Source organism: Calidris pugnax, unplaced genomic scaffold (genome assembly GCF_001431845.1).
Source record: "Calidris pugnax isolate Ruff unplaced genomic scaffold, ASM143184v1 scaffold13, whole genome shotgun sequence".
NCBI classification, from domain to species: Eukaryota; Metazoa; Chordata; class Aves; order Charadriiformes; family Scolopacidae; genus Calidris; species Calidris pugnax.
This window is the reverse complement of record NW_015090810.1, coordinates 3187400-3211911: the sequence shown is the minus strand read 5'-3', so window position 1 is coordinate 3211911 and position 24512 is coordinate 3187400. Positions and strand designations below refer to the sequence as shown.

The 24512-nt window shown below is 37.7% G+C and overlaps 1 protein-coding gene across 1 annotated transcript in view; it reads left to right on the top strand.

Moving 5' to 3' along the window:
* GALNT1 (polypeptide N-acetylgalactosaminyltransferase 1) overlaps positions 1-24512 on the top strand; it is an 86155-nt gene that overhangs the window by 19459 nt on the left and 42184 nt on the right. The window contains exons 2-3 of the mRNA XM_014938604.1: positions 7724-7901; positions 24017-24245. Coding sequence (XP_014794090.1) covers positions 24107-24245 — 139 coding nt within the window. The 5' untranslated portion in view covers positions 7724-7901; positions 24017-24106. The remainder of the gene's footprint in view (positions 1-7723; positions 7902-24016; positions 24246-24512) is intronic.

Here is a 24512-nt window from a genome sequence, read left to right as displayed (position 1 = left end):
TTTTTTTTTTTTTTTGTAAAGGTTTACTTTTATGTGCTGTATGCTTCCTGTTCCCTGAGTTAAAGTCCTCCTAGTAAGTACTGCGTTATTTTGGACTTTGGAGTTATGATATGCTTGTTCACATCTTAAACAGCTATCTCTAATACTGCCATTGCTTACGGGGGGACTACTGTTTTAATGTGTCATAATATAGGGCTTCGTAAAAGCTTGTGGACAAGAATACAATTTTCTCATTTTCCTCTTTGATTAACAAGTGCTAATTACATCTTGTAAAAGAATACTTCCTCTTTGATTTATGAGGTTTTTTTATGGTTACATTTGGTTCCTAAGTTAGTAAATATATAAACAGCCTTTTTTAGCTCTGCATACAGCCATAAATTATTTGGTTTAGAGTGAGGACTCTAATGTTTATTTCTTTCGCAATGGAGGTACAGAGCTGTATAGACAGTAGACTGTCTCTTATGCCAGAGTGCTTGAAGAAATGATTTCTCAGTGTCTAAACAGACATAATTAGATGTATGGAGCAGTGGTTTTACTTTGGGGACTTTCTACCACTTAGCATTATGTTTATTATCTTCATGAGAAAATATTATATCATTGAGATCCTTTGTAAATGTTGAGAAGCATTGTGTAAATTTGACATTTGCTTTTACAAATTTACCAGTTGATTTATTTCAAGTACTGCCTGTTGTGAATGGCAATTCTTAGCATCTTCCTTAGACACCTCCCTTTCCCACTTTTCTCACTTTAAGTTTGCACTACAGTATATTACTGTAATACTGTGTGTGTTTGATGTCCAAAACAGCTAAGCCTTTCGTTAGAACAATTCTGTAGTTTCCTTTCTTCTCGTATAGGACAGAGATTGCGATAATTTTAATATCCCACAGTTGCCTGTTGCCACTTGCAAACTGATTTCTTGGCCTGTGAAAGGCTGGGGCTGTGATCTTTTAAACACCATAAAAGCAGCATATTTGAATGTCCATGATTTTGCATCGCCTCGGCATCTCTGAGCTAATGGGAAATATTTGTTGTTACCTCACTCTCTGTAATTCCATTAAAAATTATGAGTGGAAATGGAGAAACTGGGTAGGACAATAACTTGGGTACATTTTTGTTTTTCTAAACTCTGTTCTCCCATGCCCTCCCCCTGTAAGTTTTCCTACTGTTTCCGTTTTGTTTTTTTTTTTTTCCTCAGATAGAAAACAAGAAGTTACAGATTATTCAATTGAGTATTATACCTGAGAAAACAGTAGGCAGCTTTCCCGAAACACTCTACTTGCTGTTGAAGAAAGCATTGATCATAGAATCATAGAACGGTTTGGGTTTGAAGGGACCTTAAAGACCATCTAGTTCCAACCCCCCTGCCATGGGCAGGGACACCTCCCACTAGACCAGGTTGCTCAAAGCCCCATCCAGCCTGGCCTTGAACACCTCCAGGGATGGAGCATCCACAGCTTCTCTGGGCAACCTGTTCCAGTGCCTCACCACCCTCACTGTAAAGAATTTCATCCTAATATCTAATCTAAATCTCCCCTCTTCCAATTTAAAACCATTACCCCTTGTCCTATCACTAAACTTCCTGACAAAGAGTCCCCCTCCAGCTCTCCTGTAGGCTCCCTTCAGATATTGGAAGGATATCATCATAGGGCATGCAATTTTACTGAACATTTATGAGGGCAGCTGTGATTGATTTTAATGTAGTTATGTATTTAACTATTTTGTATTCATAATTAAACAGGATTTTTTTCCACGGTAGGTCTGGAAACTTTTTTCCTGATGTCAGGGAAGACTAGAAAATGTTAAACAGAAAGCATTGCCTTTCTCAGTTGAATGTATCCTATTCTTGTTTGCCAGTGTTAAGGTCACGTGCGCTTTTTCTAGCAAAGAACAGGACTCTGAAAGTGTCAAGCCATATTCATAACAAGTAGGTGAAGAAATCCACTTTGTGTACGTACCCATGCACACAGACGCATACACATCTATATAGGTGGCTGGGTTAATGCCAGTTTGCATGCTGGAGGGAGTTGATGATTCTGCCCAGTTGCTGCTGCTTGGTTTGAGGCTGTTGCCATACTCAAATTTTTTTGAGGAAAATGACTACTTGAACTTTTACAGAAAGCAATAATTATCTGATGTCTCCTGAGCTTCATGTGACTTGTGGTGAAGAGTTATCAGTGAGGTTCAAAGTCAGCGTTTTGCATACAGGAGATGTGTTGTCTGTAATGGTGTGCATCTGCTGGTCCCGCTTGAGCTCTCGCAAATAGGAGGAGAGAAGACCAGATTGGAGTTTGAAACTGTTGTGAAATAGGATAGGAAGGTAGAGATTTTCAGAGGGAAGTACAGCTCAGTCTTTAAGTTTTCAATAGGCCATTACAACAGAAATATCACTGAAAAATTAAATTACCCACTCTTTACAAACAAACAAAATGAACAGCAAACTTATAGTTGACACTAAATCTTATTTTCTTGACTTCTGGGTTCCTTCATAGTGAGCGCTTTGTTAACTGAAGGAGCTGAGAGGTGTCTAATGCATTTTGCAGCGTGGTTCACATCCTCCATATGAATCCACGCTGGTTGCTTTGCATACTTGTGGAACAATGAGGGTAGTGTTTCCTGGTGGCTGAAGAGAAGGTGCAGAGGGTGTCTGCCAGCTCGCAGCAGTCAACACACAACTCTTTGTTGATAGTCCCACTGAAGGCGAGCATGCCGGGACCATTGATGCTCCATGCTCATACTTAGGGCTGATGTACATTATTGCTATCAAGATAAACTGGTTTTGCTGATTGCTTTACTAATGTTTTTAAATCATGATAGTTAAGAAAGACTTCCATCGCCTTTACAGACCTGTAGTGCTGCTCCTGTTTTGCAAATAAATTGTTTTTTGTCTTTCCGGAGAGCAGTAGTGAGGTTATGAAAGAGAGAGCTTTTATCTTTTTCAAGTTGTGCAATCTCTGTAGATACTGTTTGAATTATGAAAAAGGTATTTCTTACAATCCAAAGAGATTTAGTAATGATGCTGAATATGATAGTAGAGACACTTTGCTATTGAGAGCAGTAGATTGTCTTGTTGTTTTTCCTTTTTTTTTCTTGTGTTTTCCAGCAGTATAGTACTCTCAAGCAGTGAAAAATGAGTTCTTTTTTTTTTGGTCTTGATTTGGGGGCGGGGGGGCATTTTACAGTTGACTTCTAAAAATAATATTTATTCAAAAAAAGCCGTCATGGGTTCAATCACTCTTGGTCCCTTTCATACAGTGCCAGTACTGGCTTGTGTTGCTTTAAGTCCGTGTGCCCAGAAGAAGGCAGGAGGCCTGAGAGAGGAAGGCGCTGCTGTGGTGTTCGGTGGCTGCACTTGCCTGAATCATTGCTTGAACTATTGAGGAAGGGCAAGAAATGTAAGGACACGCTTTAGGTCTCAGCTGGGATGAAATAACTGTTACCTTCACAATTATTGATAAGGTTTGGGGAGAGAGCATGATAGTAGTGTTTACTTTAGACCTGTTAAACACATACCTGTATTTTGCTGATTGTATTATAAATGATGCTCGTGAATCTTATTTTTTCTAAGGAATTACATGCAGGAAAAAAAAAATTCTACATTAAGAAATATTTATTCAAATTACTATTTCTCTTGTCTTTCTGTGTAAGAGAAAGCCATGGAGACTTAAGGAATAAAACTGTAGGGGTTTTGTTGTATGCTCTTCTTCTTTGAAGTATTGTTGGTCACTTCAAGACCAACACATAGAAGACATGGTTTTTTTCTCAGTGTTATAAATCTGTTTTTTCTGAAGTTTCATGACAGGCTAATAATCTTCTCTCCTTTTCGTGCATTCCTCCTCACTCCCTTGTTCTGATGTCTCTGACCATATGCAGAGTCATACCATGGCACTGAGCTGGTGGAAAAATAAGCTGATGAAATGGAGTTGGCTACGGATTTTATGGCAGCTGTATGATTTTCTGGGAGGGGGTGTGTGTCACTGAATAAACAGAAATTGACTGTAGAGACAGGCAAGATAATGCATGACTAAAAAAAAAAAATCATACAGTCAATCTATATTATATTTGGGAAGAGGTGAAAGTGCTAAGTGGGATAAAGAGTGACGATCAGGAATAGATATTTCATTGTGCGTAAGTAGCTCTGTGTGATTGTTGCTGTTAACATTAAATGTGTCAGAAGGAAGTTCTTTGAGTAATGGGAATGCAAATATTGAGACCGTTCGGTATAGACACTGGAGTACAAGACAATTATGTTTTGTTCTCTGCAAACATTGTGGCTGTGAATCTCGTCAGCGTATCAGAGTGGCTGGCTAAAATTTGCTCAGGTTTAAATAAAAGCTCAGAGTATTGGATTCCCCTGAAAAGTCCATTTTCAAAAAACCCTTTCTTCATTGTTAGATGCCGCTTACAAAAGCTAAGGCACCCACTGTGCAGAGGGCCTGGTGCATGTAATGACAGTACACTTAGCTGGTGTCAATGGAGTATAAAACAGGACAGTAAAAATTATTGGCAAGGGATATCTCTGCCTAAAATCATCCTTACCTAACTTTCATACTTGGAGTTATGTGAAAGCTTCTTATCAACAGAAGATGTGTGGATTCCAAGTTCCAAAATCCTAGCTTCAACAATTTCATTTGAAGTCTGTAGGCTGTTTGTGTGTACAAAAGTTTAAAGCCAAAGTAGTCGTCAATTTAAATTGTGTAGCAGTGTAACATTGCATGGAGCATTGAAACCTGATGGCTACTGGTAGCCTTAAACTAAGTACTCCTAATTGCTATTTCAGCAAATACTTTCTTGTTTTTGTTCACCTACATATTCTGTTATTGGTCCAGGTCTCCGTCTCCTAACACACTTGCCTGTCCTCATCAGCATTTATTTATTTATTTTTATTTATTCACATCAAGAAAATGAAAGGACGCAGTGCATCTTCTTGACCTTGGTTTCTTTTGCCTGTTTCTGCCTGGAACCAGGAGAAAAAACACCAGCCAATTCTGTGTGCATACTGTGCCTTAATTTTTGTTCCTGACGGGATATAATGGAAAATCTGGCTAGAGTAGAAACATACATAAGAGATGTAGTTACAGGTAAGACAGTCTTGTCTTTGAACATGCAGTTTAGAAAAGCAAATTCGGAAGCCTTATTGTGAAGATCAGAAATGTATAATCAAGCCAATCTAACTTCCCCTACAACAGGAAGCTTGTGGACTGGAGAAAGCCATATGTGATACTCTTACAGAGCAAGCTAAGGAAACGTGGCCTAGATAAAAAAAGCTATTTTAGGATGTGTGTAAAATCATTAGGTTAGCAGTAGGCAGAGTTTTATTTTCTAGTAGTTCACTTTCAGCAAGGGAAAGCAGATTGTATGGGATTTTGTGTAGCTGTTTCAGCTTATTGTTCTTGTTCGTGAACTGGGTAATGGAATACCATATGGTTACAAAATATGAAGACAAGATGTACTTGGGAATAAATGCAGGTATGCAAAACTGAGATGGCAGTTCAGAATTATGAATGTTGGAAACATGGTTTGAAAGAATAGAATGTGATGTAGAAGAATAAGTGAAATGCTTTACACTTAAGTCAAAATAACATAAAAGATGGAGAACAACTGTTGAAGTTGTTCTGCTACCCCATTCCCCACCCCGATCTAGGACAAGCCATGGATTATAAAACGAGAGTCAACAATGCAGCATTGTTCAGAAAGGAGTGTGTGTGTGTGTATTGGCATGAATAGACACTGGTATAACGTGAAGGACGTACAGAGTTGAACCTTTGGCTATGTTCTGTGTTGTATGGTTAAAGTATTGTATGAGTTTTGGCCATTGTACTTCATAAAGATGTAGGCATAGTTAATTTGCCTCTGGAGGTTAATGGTGACAACTGGCGATTTAGAAAAGATGATATGTGCAAAAAGAATGATTTAATTGGCATTTTTGTAACCCAAAGAAAAGATCAAGGGAAATTATAAGCTTTTAAGTGTGTGGAAGTTCACTACAATAAAGCAAACGTCTGCCCTTGGTAGATGTGCCTTGCTTACTAATGGCAACATGGACCATTCTCTGTGTCCTGCTCTTATTGTTTGCTTTTTGTTTGTGTGTTTAATAAGAGCTATTTCTGTCCGGTGTCTGGACAGCACTGAATGAAAAGCCTGTCGTCTTAGGATTCTTTGAAGAACTGTATAAATTAGCAAAATTGCTAAAAGGTGGATCTTCATCTAACCAGACAGATGTATAGATAGATACTTCAGTTAAAACTCTTGAGCAGATAGAAAAAAAACTTGCTCCCAGATTTACCAGCTATTTCATCAGAAATGGACTAATTTCCCCATCTGTAAAAATGGGTCATGTTCTCCACCTCTGTAAGACACTTGAGTTTTACTGAAGAAAAGTGATATATAGAAAGCTTATTTAACATAAGCAACACTAACTTTTTGTGTGTGTGTATTGAATGTTACAGTGCAATATGTAGAGCTTAAATCTAATGAAGAACAAAATTAGGAGTTTAGGTATTTTCCCTTTCTACTTTAATATTAAAAAAAAAAAAAGAGAAAATGCCAAGTATTATACATGGCCTGCCTCTGTACTGGTGTAATAATTTGTTTCAGAATAAGTAGTTGATAAACATCTTTTCTGTCACTGTCAATCGTTGCTTTCCTTACCATGTATTTCTTCCATACTGTCATGTTGTCATAGTGTCAGCATCTTATTTTTTCTCCCTTGTACATAATTTTTCATCTGGGCAGGCAATACATAAAGCTAACAGTTTAAACAGGAAGAGCAATAAACTTGAATAAGTTAGTAGGCTTATATGTAACATGGCAAATACAACACATAAGCTCATAATATTGGCAAATATTACTGAAGTGTAGGCAAGTTGCCACTGCATTAGAAATTGAAAAAAATCTACTTTCTTGTCTGTTAAGATAATTTGTTTACTTTTCAGCTACTTAGAATTTCCTTCAGAAACTGAAGTATTAATGGAGTAGATTTGGAGGAATTCATTCAATCTGTGTTAACAGATAACACTTGGAAAGGCTCAGGCATCGTTTTTCAGGTGTCATTTGGTTTTTTTTTAGAAGTGAAAAAACATGACTTAAGCATCAGGTCTGTGTTAGTTTAATAGCACTTTTTTTTTTTTTTTTTTTTTTTTTTTTTTTTTTTTTTTTTTTTTTTTTTTTTTTTTTTTTTTACAAAAGCTGTCATTATAAATGCTAATGTTTAACTTGTGGGCGAGAGATGAAAGAATGTGAAAAAACCCCCTACATCTATAAACTAGGATATGTATGGGAAAACTTAGTGCACAAGAGTGATCATCTGGAGAGCTGCTCATGTAAATGTGTGCCGTTGAGGAGGCTGTTTTCTAGCCTTATCGAGAACAATTCATAGTTTGTTGTGCTAAGTGTTCATGATTGGATAGAGGACGACATATATAGAACTCAAAAATAGATAACTGCTTATTTGGGAGGACAGGCAGTCCTCCCACTTAAATCATATCATCTGAAAGGCTAAAAAATTTTGATGACTTGTTCCACCTCTCCACTCTACCCTGCATATGTTGTTTTCCTCACAGACTCAGTTCACTGCCTCTTTTTAGAAGCAGTCTTTTGGCTCCTTCTCCCTTGCACAGGATTGTGAAGTCTTAAATGCTGGAAAACTTTACTCCCCTTCCCCTTCTACCTCAAGCTCTGCCACAGTTGAGTGGGGAACTTATCTGAATTTCTGTTCTTCTTTCAGGACAACCTTAAGACCTTGTGGATGGAAGACCGCTTCTTGTGCTTCTACGTTCATGTCAGAATGGCCTAGGCTGGTCTGTTGCTCTATGGTTCCTACCACAGGAACTCTACAGCAATATATTGGGATTTTACCACCAGTGCAAGTGGACCATCCAGATGGCTGTAAACCTGCAGAGGAGGTCAGTACAAAATATGATCCAGAATTTTTGATGCTTTGGTCAGGTCTGTCTACTTTGGGTGTGTCTTAGAGCAAAGGGAGTGCCTGGAGACTGCATGTATGCTACTACTTTGTCATTGAATATTCCATATTTTTTCTGTTCCTTCAGGGTTCTGCTGGGCCCATTCAGTTGTCTGCAGCTATTAAATAGGTGTCTGTAAGAATCTCTTTAAATATTAGCACAAGCCTAATTTGTCCGTTACTGTGGTTTTCTCTGTATATTGGAAAGCACAATGTCCACATGGATAAAGTACTCAATTTTTTAGTTTTCCTAAGCTTACCTTTACTTGGTATATCATCTTGAAAAGAGGTATCTGGGCCAAAGCTGGAATTCAGATCAGTTTTCCATCCAGCTGAAACTGAGAAAGTCTGGTTTTCCTTTTCTGTTTCTATAGTGAGCACAGGCCTCTTAAAGCATCCTTGTCAGACAAGAGATGACTTATTAAACTACCAGTGCGTAGTCACTGGCTGCCCAATGAGATGTTTAACAAGTTCTTGTCAGGCCTTCTCTCTGTGTGCGTCTCCCCCTTGCTACTGTTTGGTTTTTTTGGGTTTTTTTTAAGTTTGATTGAAACAAGATGGAGAACCAAAATTCAATGGGACTGATGGGCAAAGATGTGGTAGGACAGGTCTGTTTCCTTTGGCAGAAAAGATTAACCAATTCAGTTGTATTTAGTGCATTAAATGTTGTCCTCCGCTTTATCCTTGGTATTGACATTTTTGTGCTTATTTTTGGCCTTGTTTTTTTTCTTTCCTGCAAACCTGTTAGCACCTTTCATAAGGTTAGTTTTCACAGACTGAGTTCTGAAGAACTCATTGGGGCCAACTTTGAAGTTCAGGATCAGTGGGTGAAAAGACAAGAGCCTGTTTCAGGTCTAAGTGGATCCTTTCCTGGTCAACTTCAAAAGATCTTACCCTGGCATGTACTCTTTCTTAAATTCAGTGCTTAAAAAGTATAGGTTGAACAAGCATCAGTTTAGGGGAGAGGGAAACCTATATCCAAAATTACTACCCAATATGGTTAAATAATAGTAGAGGCTACTCAGAAGAAAAAAATTAGGGTCAAAAAAAAAAAGATAAGCAGAGCAAATTTTTTATTTCTGGATTTACTGCTTATGGCCTCTCAAACTGTAGATCCACTGGTACTTTTGCTGTAGCCCAGCCACCTCTTCTGTGGTTTTTGACTGTAATGGTGTGTTTAATGAGGAAACAGATTTGAGTGGAAATAACTGCTGTTGGGGGAGGTACGTGATGCGTTCGCATTTTTTGGTCTGTGTCTGCACTGGGAGATTGGTGTGGCTGAAAACAATTGTTCTTGGTTATTTTTCAGTTGTATTGGTTGCCTGAGTTGAGTATCTTTATTGCTGTGTAAATTTTTGCAAAGCAGAAGGCTGGCATGTTGGAATGAGAGAGAAGCTGGAGTAGCAACTACTTATGCAGTAGCATGTTGGTAATCTTTAAGCATGTAGTATGGCTTCTCAGGCATGTTTAATCTCTTGAGTTGTAAAAATTCTAGTATCTTCAGAGAAGATAAAAATCTTTCAGAAAAGTTACTGAAAAAGAATTTTAAATTAATTGAAGTATAGAATTTTAAAGGAGATTTTTAAAGTATCTGATTTTATTTAAATTAAGAAAGGTGATTGTATTACTCAAATGTCTCCAATTAACACATAGTTGAATTTACAAAACAGTTCCCTTGTATTCTGTTTTTTAACTTTTTCTGACACGTTAACTTTTTTTAACTCTTTCACTCCTAACTTCTAGTCAGGTATGAATTTTGAATTGTAAAAAATCTTAAGTTGCTACAAGCTTTATACCTTCAGAAGTGGTGTCAGATTAAATACACTAGATGTTTTTTACAAAGTGCCTGACAACCTCAGCAGAAAAATTGGCAAAAAAATAAGCACCTGAGCATCTGAGGAAACTTAAGTAATTTAATGACGTTTAATATACATGTGCCATATCTAATGTTATGCTGATTGTTTTCTCTATGGTGCTATGCAGAAAATAGTTAGCATCAGTCTTATAGGTAACTGGGGAAAAAAGTTAACTCTTTCAGGAAATAATCTTTCTGCCTTAAATTACATATCATGCTCTTCAGATTTCTCTGGACTGCTGTACAGTACAACAAATAACATTTTTATTTACTTTTATTTACATTTTCCCTTATTGATGCAATGCCTGTATCTTGATACGGCTATTTTATTTAAATTTGTCGAACCTTTTTCATATTAGGATGAAAACTTAAAAGTTAAGCCAGATGGAACACTCGTACTGTAATCACTAGCTGTAAGACTGTAGTCTCGAAATTTAACATGTGAGTGAATCTGCCATTTTTCTTCCATATAGTTAGGAAATAAAATCAAGCAACATTGGAAAAGCATTTATTACAGAATGCTGAAAATGTAGCATTTTCTTGTGAAAATGACTTGACTTCTGTGATCTAAGTGAAAACGGATTTTTTTGCATTTTATTGATTTTTGGTTTCCTAGCACTTTCTTTTACAAAGGAGCTCAAAACATGATAGGTTTGTTCTTGTTTAAAAAAAAAATATAGATTTTTGAAGCCATGCACAAAACTGGATTGCTGCTTTTTATAGAATGCAACTTATCTTTTCCATACTACTACTTTTGATCAAATGTGGACTTGAATATCAATTTTTTATTTTTCAATGAAGTCGAAAGTTGTGAAGAGTGCTTGGTGGTTCTGTTTAACCTTTGGAAATTCAAACTGTAATTTCCTTCACAAATGCTGTGATTACAGTGACCTGATAGGGCTGACCAGAGCTTCTTTAAATTTATATCCACCTGTTTGATGTAGACTTTCTTCTTTCTTGTTACATTTTCTCACATTAATAATGGTATGCTTTTCATAATGGTGTGTCCAGAGCACAAAAGAAAGCTTATTCTGAAAAACTCTAAAACAAAGACGTGTTCATAGTTTGTATTTTTTAACTTTCAGTGAACCGAGATTAACTGGTGGATTAATTTTTCAATCTTTTTTGTTTAATTGTATGGAAGTACTACTCTAGTGAATATAAAGAGGTTTATTTACTGTAGTATTGGAGATGAGTCTGAGAACCTTATAAAAATATCTAGAAACTAAGATTTCATTTGCTAGCATTTCCAGACAAAGGAAATGCTGGCTACATTGAAGGTTATCTAATATGTCTGGTTTGGGGTGAGGAGGAGATGACAAAGCTTTTCACAATTAAATTAATAGACTGGATTTCCTGCCCTTTTTAGTCTTTGGGTTCTTTTCTATATAGTCTCAGTATTCTGCAATTAAAAGTAGTGTCCTTCATGGCTATTCAGTTGGGCTTTTTGGTGGTGGTTTTTTTTGTGTCTGCCAATCTAGCTTTTTATGTATTCATATTTCTAGGGGCTGCTAATGTAAAGACAGTTTCATTTATTTGCATTAGGACTGGCATATGACATGGGTAATTCAAACTGAGTTCTTTCCCTTCCACTTAACAGAATGGGGAAGCTCTATCTGCTGATAACTTGTGATGAGCTAGGTGTATGTCCATGGTCAATTAAAATTTCTATGTTTGGGTCCATCATTCATATTGTCTACTTCTACAGTTACAGAAAGACCTATATGGTGGATAGGTGAATACTGTGTGCTTCAGGTTTTTTGAAACATATGGGGAGTTGTATATTTCTTAAGTGAGGTCGTCTTCTCCTCTTTCCTCATCCTTTTATTATATAGTCCTGATTTAAGCAGCAACAGAAAAGCACTTTTTCATCCTGTCTCTGCTTCACCTGTGTTTTGTTTTTTTTCTTCACCACCTCATTATTTGTTTGTATGGTGGCAACCTAGGAGATACAGATGTAAGAGCAGTTGGGGAATGAGAGTACATCTGCATGTATGGAACAGAATTGGTCAGAGCTTCTGCCTGCCTGAGAGTTAAGGATAGTTTGCTTGCTTGAATATCAAAGGGGAAAATGCAGTGAAAAGGAAAGGAAGAGTAGACTTTTGCTGTGATAATGTCCCAAAACAAGAAACTAGCCTTTGCAACATTTCAAAATAGACAGTATTGATACTTACGTAAATTGTCTTGTACTGTCAGTCATCACAGGTTAAGAGGATGAGAAGCAAAACTTGGTAACAAGACCTTTGATTTCTTTACCATTCTTCATTTTACCTGAGATAATATAAGCCACCATGTGTTAAAGGATTGCCATCCTTATTTTGTCAAATTAGATTTCTTAATTCTGAGTCTTCATTTTTATTCACATGCATTATCCTAATCAGCAGTTTTTAACTTGGTATCTGTCTGTATTTGATTTGTCAGCAAGTTCTGCATTTACTCCAGGTAGAATTCAGCCAGTTTGTCTAGGATAATACCCTATGGCCCTAGCATGTAACATCAATTTTTCTTTACCTGTACTGTTTTCAAAGCTTTTCTTCTAGAACACTTAAAATTTATTTTCCACATATAATGAAGGTGGTGAAAAAGTGTTCCTTGAATGTATTTGGTATTTCTTCATTTTCTTTCTGGATTTTTAATCTACAATAGAAAGTTTTCAGGATTAGAGGTTTCTGCAGTTGTTCACATAAGCATGGTTGAATCTGTTCACTGTAATTTACCCTATGTTTCCAGAAATCTCCTTTATAATCTTTTTTTCTAATTAGCTGACTTTGCTTTTCTTTAATTCAAATTCTTGCCCATTAGTGATTCATCCTTAATGATGACTATTTGCCTGTGTAATTTTCTGCCGTCTTTAAAAGTGTTTGAAGAATTAATGAACAATTTTATTCCACTCTAGCTTTTGGCTTTGATACATATCTAAAGAATAATCAGTAGCTTTATGGAGGTTGGATATTTTAGAACATTTGAGTTTTAGCTTGCAAGGTTTAACAATTTCTTCTAACTTATGAGGAAGATCTCAAGATTGTCTTGTAAAAGAATTATACACTTGATTGTTCATAGTCTGCTTAGGTCTTTGTCTGTGAAAAATGTGTAGCTAGTGAAGCTGAATTCTTCTGACCTTTAAGTAGTCAAAGATTTCTCCTTGGAACCTGTGAATCTTTAGTACTGACACCTGAGTTACTAGTTTTCTTCTCTTCTATCTTGATAGCAGAATAGAGACTAAATTCCAACCTCCTCTGTCTGTGTCCATCAGTGTTTTCCAGAAGAATCTGCTTATTTTCTCAAAATACTTGAAAAGCAAATGCAACCTGACATTTGTAACTGTTGACACGTGCAGACTGAGGAAAGCATCATCTGCAGAAAATTCTACTGAGTATTTGACACATCTGTATGAAGAGTGATCTATTGATAAGGATAGTATACATTTTAGTTCAGTCTCAGCTGGTAAAAACTGAGTTTGCAGTTTGACTTTTTAATGTAGAACTTTAAAAAAAATTTGGAAGTAAATTTGATTTTCTGGACTATGCAGAAACATAATAAAGGAAGCTGGAAAATATGAGCATTGAGAATATGGAACAGCTAACTGTTTTTACTGCCACATAGTCTAATCTAGTGCATATGATTTCTTAAAGAAGATTGCTTGCAATAGTAAATCTAATTTTTTTCAGTAGGAATTTTAACTTCAGAAGAAGTCTTGTCAGCTAGCCTGTTCCACTTATAGCTCATCTTGCACCTGTCAGATGATTTAAAATAGTCTTTGGAATGTGTGACTTCTTGATTATTAGAAATTCTTGACTGCTTGCATGGATTTGGTCTTACTGAACATACGCCTTGTGAGGCCAAGTGATGCTGCTTTTGGCTCGAAGCCTTCGTGCTGTGTTACATCACGTCACAAGCCTGAGTATCTAAAATATGCGGAGGTGTTTACAGGTTTTTGTTACAGGCAGCAAACAGTATACTAATAGCCTAATCTCTACTGCTGTGATACTACCACATTGTAATATAAATTTTGGGTAGTTCAGCTTTTTGTTTCTTAAAAGAACCTTGGAACCAGCATTTAGCTGCATAGCCAGCATTAGGGAAGCTGCTTTAACAAAGTGTTTCTTCTGAGTAATGGTGAACTGAGTAATGGTGCAAGGTCTGTAGCTCATATGCTTTTCTTGAGGAATTGCTTTTCTTGAGGAAGTGGAGGTCTTCACCTAGAACACCTTTGCTAATGGGACGTGGATTTTCCTCTTCCAGTCCTGTAGTGTTGGGATTGAAAGACGAGTGAGCACAGCTCTTCAGGTATTTATTAAAGATTGGAATAGGTTTATAGCTCTGGGATACTGACGGGCAGGAGTGTTGCTGTAGAGAAAAAGCGAAGTGCTGGGTCACCAACTGTGAATCTTCCAAAAAGAAAACGAAAGAAAATCCCACCTCAGGCCGTCGTGAAGGCTAGCGGAAGGCTCAAAGAGATCTTACTGGTGCATCTTCAGGCATTAATTATTATGTCAGGGATTTATGAGCCTGGTCCATAGTTAGCACTGACATTAAAATCCTCTCTTGCTGCTGCTAATAACAAGAGCTTTTCACTCATGAATTGCTCATTGTCTTTGTGCTGCCTGTGATACTCGCTGATGAAAATACTGTCTGTATTCTCTAGCTGGCTGTTTCTCTTAAGTCAAGAATGCTCAGTAGCCCTCCCAGAGCGCGTATGTGGAGTAGCTGTGGCTTTGAAGAGGAGTGTTTGCTCTCTGTCAGCATCTGAGGTGTCAGTAGCCTAATTTAAGACTGCTGTTGTTTCAGGAAGATAAAGAACTGTCTGTCAGCTTATAAATCTGCTTTCCTAAAAGGATTGCCTATTCTGTAGCTCCAGGAGAGGCAATATCAGCTGTTCAATGTAAGAAGGCAAAGATTTGAATAATGGTGGTTTGAATTTACCTGCCAGTATTCTAGTGCCCAACAACTGAATGCCGGTGCAAAAACTTACCTCTGTTAGCTGCAAAGTACTATATATCTGTGTGTTTGTTTTGATATGTGTTGTAATTAAATCAAATTAATGATATACTCCTAATATTTGAATCAGTTCTTCAAGCTATAGGTTTTTTTGTATAGGATTGGCAACGTTAAGTAATCTGTACTGATTGTTCACTGGGCATAATAGATGTATATCTAAAATCTCAAAGTGGTCAAGAGAATGGAAATGTCTGAAGGATCCTTGAATAAATCTGCCTTTTTAAAATAATTTTCATTCAACCTGGAAAGCGGAGAGAAAAAGGAAATTGTTGCCTCAATCTTTTGAAAGCTACTTTAAGTCATGGGAGTCTAGTAAATGTTAGCTGTTTATACAACAGTAGTAGTCTTAGTACTTTTATTGTATTCTTGGTTTCCAAATTTTAGCTGTCCTCTTGAGCTCTTGTAATATTTACAGTGATATTCTGATAGGGAATATTTTGTCTCCTCTCTGGATCAATTTACACTTTTTCTTGTATAGCAAAAAGTGTTGTAAAAAAGAACGTGAATTCAAAATCTGTGGATTAAATTGGTTTTGCAACCTTATTATTTGATTAAAATATTTTTCATGTGGTCCTTTGAAACCTTGCCCATTGCAGTTTCTTTCTGCAAGCAAGATAAGGCTTTCTTAGTCAATCTAAAAAGTACTGGCTACAGCTGGGGAAAGGAGGTAACTTAAGAAATCATTTCAAAGACTCTCATTTGAGGCGTTCTGTAAATAACACTTTATTTTATTCTCAAAAACAATCTATTGGGAGAATTTGGCATTAGGAGAATTAATGAGTGTGAATATTTGGTTTGGTTTTTTTTTTTTTCTTCTAGAAGACCAACTTAAAAGCAATGCCCCTCCTCCTCCCTCCCTCCCCCCCAAATACTGAGCTGGTATGGAGGAGTTTCCAAAATGCTTCTGGAAACAATTAATTTTGACCTTTTCATTAGTGTTCATTACTCTCCTATGAATTCCAGGCTGGAGGAGTGGGAGTTGAAAAGGACTGCTTGAATCACTGCATCCAGTCCCCTGCAGTGGTCTCTTATAAATCCACAGGGCTCTGCTTTGAAACACCATCTTTGCTGAATACCTAGCTCTCCCTCTGCCCTTCCTTGTGGAATTCTGGTGCATCATCCAATGGTTTCTGGTTTTAAATCTAAGGAAAATAGTTAAATGATGCATCCGGTCATGGCCAATGAGATTTTTGGGTGACAGTGGCAGCTCACAGTGTCACCCTTATGAGCCCTTTATTGAAGCTCCTCAGCCGATAGGAAAGTTACATACTCCAGTGCATACTATTGAACGTATATTTTAAATGCCATCTCAATTCTGTTATTCCAGTCCACAAAACCGTCTTCCTTTCTACCTTTCTTCACTTGTTTCTTTGTAACAGCAACAGCTCTCAAGATCACCCATCTAGATGTACACCAAGATTACTAAAGAAGATAGTTGCCAGATTATCAAAGGAACGTTCTCATCAGCCTACTAAGTTTTTTTTTTTATAAGTCTTTGCAGTTGTTCCTGTAATCATCTTGTTTATCCACATAAATCTTGTATTATTTCTTATCTTCTTCATCTTAAATAACAATTTTCCTTATGGCAACTGTATTTAAAATGTTTTGCATTAGCTGACAGCGGTAACTTTGAAGTCAGGTATAGATTGAATGAAATTTACTTAGTTCTAATTTTATCAAAGTTGTGTTGCTTTTTATTCAACTTCCTGTCTACTTATATCGCTGATTGTTTGGTCAGTCTTTATTTATATACTATTAATAACTTCAGTATGTTAATGCAGTATTCATATACTTTATTAAATTAACCATATATGTCTGGACAACTTGATGTCCTTCTGAATATCCGTCATTTATGCCTGTTTCAGATAGCATATGTAGTAAATTACTAGACTTTTCTGCTATCACACTTTGAAATTTCACACGGCAGCTCTTTCTGGGCCTTACTGAATGGATTATACAGGCCATCCTGGATTTACCAGAATAGGTAATCGCAGTTGGTTTTATTTCATCTTGGGTTTGATAATTTCCATTTCCTTGTACCATGATCAATTTTCACATATTTAATCCTTCTTAAATGGAGGTAAACTGTATTTCTAGTATAATTAACATTTGGGCCATACTAGGTAGTTATTAATCTGCAAATGATCATTTTTATTTCAATAGCCCTGATTAGGAAGAGAATCAGGAAGGACTGTGTAGTAGTGGGAACTGCTTGAAAGTGTTGACCAAATGCTTGCTTCTTTTCTTGGAAAATTTTGAGGAGATTTAATCAAGATGGTACATGCTGCTTACAAACTCATTTGAGAAACTGTTAAGCACTCTAATTTGCAAAATGATGAACTGTTTTCAGAAGTTAAATGATTGTAGTTAAGATGTTTCTGAAAAGTATAGGTACCAAAATAGCAGTGTATTTTAAATTAATTTTCTTGCAATAACTGACAGAAGAGCTTGGTTTTGAAAGCATTTCTACTCAGTTTAGAAATGTTATTTCCTTACTATATATCTGTAGAAGTAATTAGAATTAATCATAAAAGTTAGAGGTTAAGTAGACTACTGAGATAAGTAAATCAGGAGAATTAGAGGTTCAAGTGCACAGTGACTAAGTTCCATACAGTTATAAGCAATTTGACAAAATTGTGGATGGAGTACATACTTCTTGTCCCATTTTTGGCATTGCTTTTCTCTGTGATGAGCCAGATTTTCATCTCACAAGCGCTTCTACTTTTGTAAGCATATTTATGCTTTCTAGTTTATCTAGTAGGAAAGCCTTTATGAACTCCTAACTTTTGTCTTTGCGTATTAAATTCATCCTTGTTTCTTCAAGCGTAGTCAACTACTCCTATTTTTCTGTTTTATTCCTACTTAATTCCAAGGCCTACTAGTTTCATAGACATAATTGATAGTTGTTTTTTTTCAAATGGTCAATTTAAAAATTGACTTATGAATTGAAAAATCACTTCTTATGAATTAAAAGCGTAGTCTTCCTGCACAGAGCAAGAAGAATGGAAATTGATTTTAGTGACCTACATTTCTTGGATTTTTCTGAAAAGGAAGTTTGCTTTTAATGAAGTGTTCCCTTACTGCTCAGACTGATATGATTGGTGTTCTCTCATTACTTCTTCAGAACTTACTGTTACTGAATTTTACTGAACAAATGACTTCTGAATACTGAAACCTTTCAAAATCCGTCAAACAAGAGTTGTCCAATGAAGAGTACTTCTCTCTGGGTTAACTTTTGAGCAGAAGAGAGTACTGGCATCCTCAAGTTTATGAATATTTTTTGCCTGATGAAGTTTACCAGAGGTGTTTCTGTAAAGAAGACACACAATACACCTGTTTTCCACAGGTAATGGGTTGACCTTGCAATTTGAATATTTTTTTTTACATTTGCTTTTATAGCATTTAAACTAGGTAACGCTTTGTTTATCCTCAAACTGACCTATTTGCTGATGAGCTGATTGTAATGTGCTTTCTGCAAACAAGCACTAAAAGCAATTTAATAAAGCATGGGCCAATAAAAAGAAAAAAAAAAAACATCAGCACAGTAGCAAAAGTATCTCTGAAACCTGAGTCTAATGTTGACATCGCTTCTGTTTTCAAATATAAACATACTCAACTGGATAGGCCTCATCAATAGTTCAGCTATGCAGAGTTTTAGACAATGTTTATGATGACAGTTTGTGGTTAGTTCATTTTTTTAGAAGTTTGCTCAAAAATTCATACATATGCCTAATATGTTACCTAGAGTATGCCAGTCTTTTCTCCTTCATTACTAAATAGACCGAGAAGCTGAAAATTGAATTGTGTAGGCCATCAATCTTTCCTAAGATGCTGTTTAGTTAATCACTTTCAATTTATTTTAAATTGATATTAATTGCTTAGAAATAGCAAACGTTGTGTCCAGATTTTGATGAGCTCCTACTTTGTGCCAACTACTGCTTATTCGTATCTGAAAGTTTGGAAAACAAACTTTAGATCAGCTTTGTCTGTTTAGGTGCCACATCCAGTGTAGAATCCTAATATAGTTGAATAGTAGGAATGAAGTCTTTTGTCATGTCTGTCACGAAAGTCTTACTGAAGACTGCTCATTAGTATAAACAAAGATTAAGTTGGTCCAGAGGTAAAAATGACTGAACAGTCATGTGTCATACTGAAAAGAGTAAGCATTCTTTCCCATGTCAGGTGTTCATAAAGGAGGTGGTAAAGAGAAACAATGCTGTTTATATGAGCAGTAATTTTAAAGATGACCTTTTGCTACAGTGTCAAGAGTGTCATGGATTTTGTCAGAGGGGAAAAGAAAATCACTTGACCTTCAGAAGTAACAAGACTTGAATGTACCCATTTTTCCTCCTTTCACTTTATTCTTGTTAAGTTACAGCCTCTGTTTCTACTGTTTCCAGGGTATTTTTAGTACTTCTTTTACTTCCATGGTATAAAGGTTTTGTTATCTATTATCCAGTATTTTGAAGGGAGGAAAAATACCTGGTTGTGCAAAAACCTTCAGTTTTATTACCTTACTCCATAGCAAAGGCAATTATTAAACCTGTGCATTCTGGGATTATTGCTGTGGTTACTGAGCTTGTTTATTAGGTGCAGTTGACTTTTGACGTAACGACACACTGCCGCTTCGTGTTAAAGTTGCTATCAGGCTCCAAAGGCTTCTTTCTGCAGAGCAGCTTCCTAGCCTGTTGACATCCAGCTTCTGTGGATAATGAGGAAACTCCATGCTGGGTTACAGGACTTTGTAGTTGCATTTATTGAACTTCTTGAGATTTTCAACCTGCCTGCTTTTCTAGCCCGTGGATGTCCCTTGGATTGGCCACCCGGGGCCATTCCAGGGTACTGTTTCAGGGTGTTGTCTGCATGCTCTACCCCTCATTGGGTGTCATCTACAGCCTTACTGAGCGTACATGTGGTCCCATCTCTCAGGTTCTCAGTAAAGACACTAATCGGTATCAGTTTTGTCCTCTGAAGGACACCACTGGTGAATGTCTGTCAGCTGCACTTTGTACTGCTGGTCAAAACCTATGGAGCCTAGTGATTTAGCTAGCAGTCCACACACCAGGTAGCCTACTTCTTTAGGCTGTGTCTTGCTCACTTCTGACAGAGTACTCTGTCAGACTGTCACAGTCCCTCATAAAGTCAAGGTAAGCAACATTCACTGCTCTTCCCTTGGCCACCAAACCAGACATTGCCATAAAGCTAGCTGCCACGTTGGTCAAGTATCATATGTCCTTGGTAAATCTGTACTGTCTGTTCCCAGTTGCCCTTTTGGTGGTTTGGGTTAGGTTTGTTATTTTATTTCGTGTGTCTATGGATATAGGTTCCAGGAGAACTTGTTCCATAATCTTCACAGGGCCTGAAGTGAGACTGACTAGCAGATGGTTCTCCAGATCCTCCTTTTTCTTCTTGATGGTAGCTTTTTTTTATCTTAATCCTAAGGCAACTCTCTGGATCACCATGACCTTTCAGAGATGATGGAGAATGACCTTGCAGTAAGATCAGTCTGCTCCTTCAGCACTCTCAGATGCCTCCCGTCTGGTGCCATGGAGTTGCACATGTCCAAGTGGTTTAAGAGATCCCTGACTCAGTCCATCATGCATGCATGCATGAAAAGTTTCACTCCCACTCTAGACTCTGCCACCAGACTCTGATCTGGGGCACCCGATAACAAAGGAAGCAAAAAGGGCACTGAGTGAGTATCTCAGCCTTTTCCACACCCACTTTCACCAGGTCTGCTGTTCCACTGAGCAGTGGATCTTCCAAACTTGAATTCCAGGGTTCCCTGAGTACCTTCCCACATGCTCAAGAGATGTTTCTATATTCCTCCAAGTAGCTCTGCTTCTACCTTCTGTGTGTTTTGCAGAAGTAGCACAAGAACCTTCTCCAAGGTGCTGCTTGCCTCACTTTATCACACAGATCCTGACCAGCAACCCTCATTCCTCAAAGTCCTATGGTCTTAGAAGATTGCCTTTGACACCAGCCATGCAGCCAGGTGTTGACAGACTGTGTGCACTCCTGCCTGCATTCTGTCCTCCCACTGGAGCAGTTGAGGAGAGCAGTGTCAGAGGTCCCATGCCTGCTACACTTTATGCCCCCAAGCTCTGCAGTCACTGTTCATATGCTTAGGTTCACACCTGGCAGTACTATTGATTCGTACATGAATGAGTAGCCAAAGGATGGTTGTCTAGGAGCGGAACTTGGGCAGACTCACCAGTCATTCAGCAACATCCCAGGCAGTGTAACTGGTCTGGAAATCATAGAATCATAGACTTGTCCAGGCCGGAAGGGACCTCCAAAGGTCATCTACATCTGCAGGCTTTCCTTTTGTTGCCACAAGTCACTGATTTCCTGGATTTGTCCCTTACTCAGCCCCCATCTTAGGAGTCTCCATCCACTCATCTTTTGAGTGCAATGCCTAGCTGTTCTTCCTTGCATCATGAGGCTCAGACTTGTGGCACTGCAAGGTCTCTGTGAAGGCCTGTCTACTTACTGTTCACCCTTGCTCATGGTGTACCAGTCTCCCCACTTTGTCCTGTAGCTTCTTCCACTGAAGCAGCACCCCTCCCATGGGTGAGGCCAGCACCACCACTTCAGCACCAGAGAGAGGCACCAAGCATTTCTTACAGCCTAAGCTGGGGATGATGGAGTCCTCTTAGGGAGCTTTTGGTCAAGGCTCTGGTATGCTAAGAGCAATTGCTTCAACAGAGTTTTTGAGCCCCTCTGCTTCACTGCTGTGCTGCCTGAATTCTGCTGGTAAGCAGACAGTGGAAGTGCTGTCATACACTATATTATTCCCACTGTTTTTAATGCAAGAGATGGTGAACTGCCCAAGGGAGTGAGAGCCTTTGTGTAAAGGTACAGGGAAAGGCCTCACTGATGGTACCTGGTGCATGATGAACTTTGTATTGTTGTCTCTTGTTCACTTCCCTGAACCCTCAAAGGATTCAAAGGGTTCAGAAAGTGGCTCTTTGACATTTCACTGAACTCTCCAAGGAAATTTCTTGCATTAGAAGCAGATCTAGTGACAGCCTATGCATTTTAAAACACTTGATACAGTTGGTGTTTTCATGGACAAAAAAATCTAGATAACAGTTCTCCTCCTGATGTTTTGCTAATTTGAGGACCCCTGAGCACTGTGGTCCTGTGTGTTTTACACATTCTCTTATATCCTGGTATCTCACAAGTGTGAACTTCAAGAAGTGAGATCATAAGAATTTATTTAGTTGTAAAACATGTTATTTTTAATTAGCATTTGTTTTCTTTAAGTACAAGCGTGGTGGTATGATGATGCCAAATCGCTTCTATGGCATCTCAAATTAGAAGAAACCTGTCCTGTGGAGAGTTTAAGTATCGTTGTACCATGTCAGACAGATTTCATCTGTATACAGTGTTTGTTTCTGCCAGTGGTTGATTGTGTATATCTAGGGAAGGAAACGGGGAACAGTAGTTCCTTGCTGTACTCTCCTAGTGACCTGTTCACAGTCTGGGACTGCCTGAAGTAGGGGTGAAGATTTGGTATTTAATAGCTGATGAAAAGACGTGCAGCACTGGCACAGGCACGTGCAGCACTGCCAGCAGTTCCCCTGCATAACCACACATTGTGGGGAGTACCTTCCCTTTGGTTTTTAACCTCTTGCTGCTAAATTCACTTGATTTCTGCCAATACAAGGAGTAGGAGTAACAGGCAACAGTTGTTCTCTATTTACCATCTCCATGCAGCTTTGGATTTTATAGACTTGTTACTTGATTTAGGTTACATCTTTTCCAGCCAGGAAGAATGCTACTCTCTTCACTTGTATCTTATAATGAAGCTGTTCATTTTGCCCTTCTCCCTTGTCCTTTCTAATCTTTTTATATCTTTTTTTGAAATGACAAGACTAGTTGCTCATCCAGTGCTCAAGATGACAAAGCAGATACTGTGTGATGGTTTGATTTCTGTTCTTCTCTTAGTATTCTGTAACAAATTATTTTTCTCTGCTGCTGATCACCAATCTGATGGTTTTATAGAGCTTTATAGCGCAACTCCAAGATTCAGAGTTCAAGATCATCCTTCTGTCTATTTAAAAAAAAAAGCAACCAACCAACCCTGGGATTTTTTTCTTAACATAATGTTTAATTGTGGTAATTTCATCTGCGACTTTTATCATCGTGTTGTTAACTACAGATATTTTTGCACTTATTTGTTTTATATACTCATTCCTGCATATCAAAACTATATAGATGCAAACCGAGATTATCCCAAACAAAGCTCTTTCTTGGCATTTGATGCACACCTATGCAGGGAGCAGAGGGATATACACCCTTCTAATCTTGTACAAGTGGAAGGCTACAGGCTCCTACGTTGCTACGCCATCTGAACCCATGCCACTTAAGTGTATAGGGATGCATGGAGACATGAATGCCTCTGCTGCCAGTAAAAGACAAGCTGTATTTAGAAGAGGGACGTCATAGTATTTTCCCTCAAGGAGGTGTGTGTTGGGGGGGGGAGGGCAGAAATCAAATTATGACAATGCAATACTAAAGGAAGGGTAGTCTTAATAATTAATACAGGGCGGTTTGTGAGGTTTTTTTCGTAATCATGGTTTACAATTAAAGTTCTCCTTTCCTTGCTTACTCTTTAACTTTACCCAAAAGGGTTGTTTATTTTTTGGTTTGCAGAAAGCAAAGCATTTGTCTTGGTGACAAAGGTGTCATGTGCCATTGGACTTTATGTAGAATACAGGCATTTGTAGACTAGCATTCCTAATGATGGGCCCAGAATGTCAGCACGTACTACAGGGTGGGAGCGTGAGGAATATTAGCCATGGGCTTCACACAGCACAGACTGATACCTTGCTTCCTCAGATGTTCCTGGTTTTCATTCATTAGCTTGTTCTGATTTCCAGAGGATCCAGAGAGTTCCTTATAGTTTCATTAGATATGCTTACCCTCTTCTCCAGTGGCTCTGCAGAGCACTCTGTTTTGGTCACTCATTGTAACATTTCTGGTGATGAATGTTAAGGTAATGGAAGACTGGAGTAATGCTGCTTTAATTGATCCTGTTCCCTTAATCTCACTGGACTGCAGAGTATTCATTTTGATACTTACAGCCTTTGGTAATTAAATTGGTACCTTTTAAAACGTAGTTAATATTTCTGCTTTTACCTGCTGTCCCTAGGTAACTTTTTCTGACTTTTATTTTTCTTCTTTTTTTTTTCCAGATATAGAACGGAGTCTCTCAAACTGGATTAAAGAAACCTGTTGATATTTTTATTTATACTTTTTTATTTTTGTATTTGACTTAAAGTGCCATGAAAAAATTTGCATATTGCAAGGTGGTCCTTGCCACCTCTTTGGTTTGGGTCCTTCTGGATATGTTTCTATTGCTGTACTTCAGTGAATGCAACAAATGTGATGAGAAAAAAGAAAGAGGCCTCCCTGCTGGAGATGGTAAGTCTTCTGCCTGAGTAGTCTTTAAATAATGCATATCTAAAAATCGTACTCCTTTTTAAACACTTGAGTTTTGTTTTTTCCTCCCCAACAATATATCATGACATCGCCATTTAAATGTTGCAGAATGTTCAGTGTTTCTTTGAATGACTAGGGAATAAGCATGTTGCCTGAGACATACGTTGCAGATTTAATTGCTTACTTAGGATGTAGAATTTCACGCACTAAAGTACATGAAAAATAATAAAACTACACAATAAGCAGTTC